At 34.6% G+C, this 3,819-nt stretch overlaps 1 protein-coding gene across 1 annotated transcript; it reads right to left on the bottom strand.

Annotated features, from left to right (window-relative positions):
• Nucleotides 1–943: 943 nt before the first annotated feature.
• LOC122602703 (pentatricopeptide repeat-containing protein At5g61370, mitochondrial-like) lies at nucleotides 944–3,064 on the bottom strand. Its single transcript, XM_043775294.1, has one exon. It carries the CDS (start codon nucleotides 2,671–2,673, stop codon nucleotides 1,135–1,137), a length of 1,539 nt encoding a protein of 512 aa, XP_043631229.1. The 5' UTR covers nucleotides 2,674–3,064; the 3' UTR covers nucleotides 944–1,134.
• Nucleotides 3,065–3,819: the final 755 nt, after the last annotated feature.

Here is a 3,819-nt window from a genome sequence, read left to right as displayed (position 1 = left end):
TATTTCGTTTATTTTTATTTTGGGGAAAACGATGAATGTGGAATGCGTCGTAGGGTTTTTTACATTGAGGACCCAAGAAATGGTCTCTTGGTCTCTCTCTAATAGTGAGATTTTGTATTCGCTACAGTATACCCGCTTCCTGTTCCAACTAAAGTTAAAGTTCAATGACTAAAGTTAAACACTTATTCAATTTTTGCTTGTTAACCAATTGTAATGGTAGGTTAAATGAGTCGGTGTAACATGTCATGTAATCGGCCAACTGTTACTACATGTCAGTGAACTCAGTCGGAGAAATGATACCGGTGAATACACTGGCCCACTAAACAGAAAATAAACTCGGTGAATGAATTCACCGGTACCATTTCACCGACTAAGTTCACTGACATGTAGTAACCATTGACCGATTACATGGCATGTTCCACCGACTCATTTAACCTACCGTTACAATTGGTCTGAGGGATATTGTCTTTTATTGTTTAGAGAGATGGAGTTTCTTATATTTATCTTTAAGGTTGTAATATTTATTGGGTAATGAGTTGATGCACGAGCAACTGAGCAAGTTGAAGTTTATTGATGGGATTTATTGTATAGTTCATATTCATATTTCATATTTGAATGAATCCTTTGGTTTATTTAGTTTTATTTAGTCATTTTATTATTGATTTATTTATTTAATTAATGTTATAACTGGTTAGTTTGATTGTAATTTTTATTTTAAACTAGAGGTAATTCGGCGGGTATCAAAACGGGTAAAAAAGAATTTGTGATCTGAAACGGAATTATTTTGTTAATATTAGTACATCTAAATTCATCACAAAAATATGTGATTTCAATACTTTTTTTTTTGGCCATAACTCTTGATTCGACTATTTTTAAAACTGTATAAACAAAAAGAAAACTTAGTGTTTTACATCGTATAGCCCGTGCTCTCACAGGTTCTACTCTAGTAAGTTTAACATATGACTAAATAGTCAATGGTCTGTATTGACTAGCATGATTAGTGAATGCATTGTCAAATGAATGAGAATGAACAAATAATTGTTAACTAATGCATATAGTAGTAATAGTAAAGTAATAAGAAGTACACAACATACCAAAAAACGGCATGTTTATGGATGTAAAAACACTTACCAATCAAGGGGAAGGTCGGGCTCCTTTCCTTCTGACCTTCTTAAGCACCATCATCTCCTTACCATTCTTTTTGGCAATAAATAACTTCTTCCCCTTTTTCAAATTGGTGACAAACTTCAATTTTCCAACAGTTTTTTGTTTCGGGGTATCTAAAGCACAGATTTTATCTTCCAATTTTCTTGTTGGCTTAAACACCTTGGTGATCAAAGGGTTCAACACATCACTAGAACACTCAAGGGTGAGACCCATGGCTATTGCCTCCTCATAAAGCTCTCTGCCTTTCTCAAACTCACCTGTGCTGCAGAGCTTTGGTATCAGCAGGTCATAAACTGTTTCATACCCACCTAATGAGCTCTTCTTCATTAAGTCAAATAGCTCAAGAGCGTAATTAACCCTCTCGACCCCACAAAGAATACCAATTAAGTCATAGTAGAACTTGCGTTCAGGGACTAAACCGTCTTCAATCATCTGATCAACCATTTGCTTACCTTTACCAAATCTTCCAGTTAGATACAAAACTCGTGCAACAAGATAATAACTCACCCAATCAGGAGAACACCCTGCTTTTCTCATTGTGTCGAGAATCTGGAGAGATTCTTTAACTCTTCTAGTTCTACCAAGACAAGATAACAATATATTATAACTTACAGTAGTTGGTGCAATTGCATATGTTCGCATCTCGATCATAACGTTCAATGCTTCAGGAACAAGCCCAGAAGGATTATACTTGAGGTTTTTCTTGCAAAGACATTTGAGAAACGTGTTGTAGCAGAATAGGTCTGGACTGATTCCTGCACCTTTCATGTCCTTTAAGATTCGTCTCGACTCTTTGACATTCTCTTGCATAGACCATCCGTGAAGTAGATTTCTGTAAATGAGATGTTTCAAGTTCGCACTAGAGATCTTATCTTTATGGTGATAAATGACCCCCTCTGCTCTTTTGACATGTCCTTTTGAGCATAAAGCAGAGACTATGGCAGTAACGGTTGTACAATCTTGCGGGCACCTTAATTTAGCCAAGTTCTTGAATACACCCAATGCTTCATCGACTCTTCCTAGTTTAACCAACGACTCAGCTACAATACTAAATGTCGAGCTCTCCATCACCCTATTTTCTTTACCAATATTCGAGATCAGCATATCTAATGCTAAAAAATCTTTCTTTTCAGCAAACACTCTAATAGCATGATTATAGTCTTTATCCTCCAGCCTAACATCAACATGTTTTTCTGACCATGAAAAGAATCTAAGCAGCCGTCTCACCGGCGCATCTCTCTTACTAAAATCAAGCACTTGGGTCACAACCGACGAGCAGCAAGAAACCTTGAGCTTGTCAAGACTTGCTTCTAAATCATCTAAACTTCCAACCCCATGAGAAACAACATCGCATAACTTTTCAACATCACTTGACGTCGAATAGTTAGATAATAAAAAACACCTCGAGTTTAACATGCCAAAATTCCCCCATTTGGGTTGCCACAAAGCCTTCATATCCTTGAATAAAATCACCCAAACAATCCAACATTCTTTAAGACATTTCATCAAACACCTTGTGTGCAATCAAAAACTTCCAAAAACACAAGTTCTTCACGTAAAGTTATCATTAATCCTTGATAGTATATCCTCGATTCCTATTAAATCTCCAGAAACTGCAAACTCAATTCCAATTTTATTTTATTCGTGCCTTCCAAAAGAAAAAGAAGCCAAAAATTCGAATATAGTCATCGTTGCACTCAGCTTAACGGGTTCATTATGTAATGTACAAAATTCAGGAGTTTTGATGATTGTTTGTTTGTGGAACAACATTAATTCAGGTAGCTCCAGTTGACTCGAGACTATATGGGAAGTCTTAGGTTTTTATATCTTTTTATCGGTTGAAAGTTATTATGGTATGTTTTCGTGGGGCATATGGTACTGTTATAACCTAACGGAATAAAATGAATTCTGGCACAAGAGTATCACACAAAGATGATATATTATAAACCCATAAAATTGAGTAGACATGAAATGACTGGTGGAAATGATGGGGTGGTCTTTTTCGTGTATAGTGTATTAGAATGGTAAGTAAGTCTTATGTACACATTGTATTACATTTTAGGCTTTCCTTTGTATATGTATTAACCAGAGTTATAGATACGTGATACAATGTGATGGCCAAATCCTTTAGCGATACGGGCTCCATCTTCGGGTTTAAAAATTCGTTAAAAGTATATCAAATGACATTTTTAATGAAAGAGCATGAAATTTTAATAACACTCATATAATTTTTATAATTTATCGATTTATGGTTTTTGTAAAAAAGATTTTGAATGAAATTTACGGAGGAGAGAGAAAATTGAGTGGTTAAGATTTGAGAAGAGAGAAAAAAGATGAGTGATTGAGATTTATTTTAAGGGTATTATAAATAAGTGATAGGGATATTTTGGGGTTTTCACTTTTGTAAAGTTAATAAAAATAGTAAGAACAAATGTTTTGTAATGTAATAGAGATAGAAATATATACAGACTATACAGTGTATACAAAATTATGGGGCTTAAAAGCTTTATCAAAATTTGAGACAACCCTATTCAATTTAAAGTTACCTGCAATAAGTTAATAGACTCAAAGTTTAAACAAAATACAAAGGGAGATATAGAAAACTGATGTTTGCAACTTGATTAGTCTATGTTAAAACATGTGAAACTTGTA

This window comes from Erigeron canadensis, chromosome 6 (genome assembly GCF_010389155.1).
Source record: "Erigeron canadensis isolate Cc75 chromosome 6, C_canadensis_v1, whole genome shotgun sequence".
Classification (NCBI taxonomy): Eukaryota; Viridiplantae; Streptophyta; class Magnoliopsida; order Asterales; family Asteraceae; genus Erigeron; species Erigeron canadensis.
The sequence above is the reverse complement of the archived record's forward strand: the minus strand, read 5'-3'. Positions and strand labels throughout refer to the sequence as shown.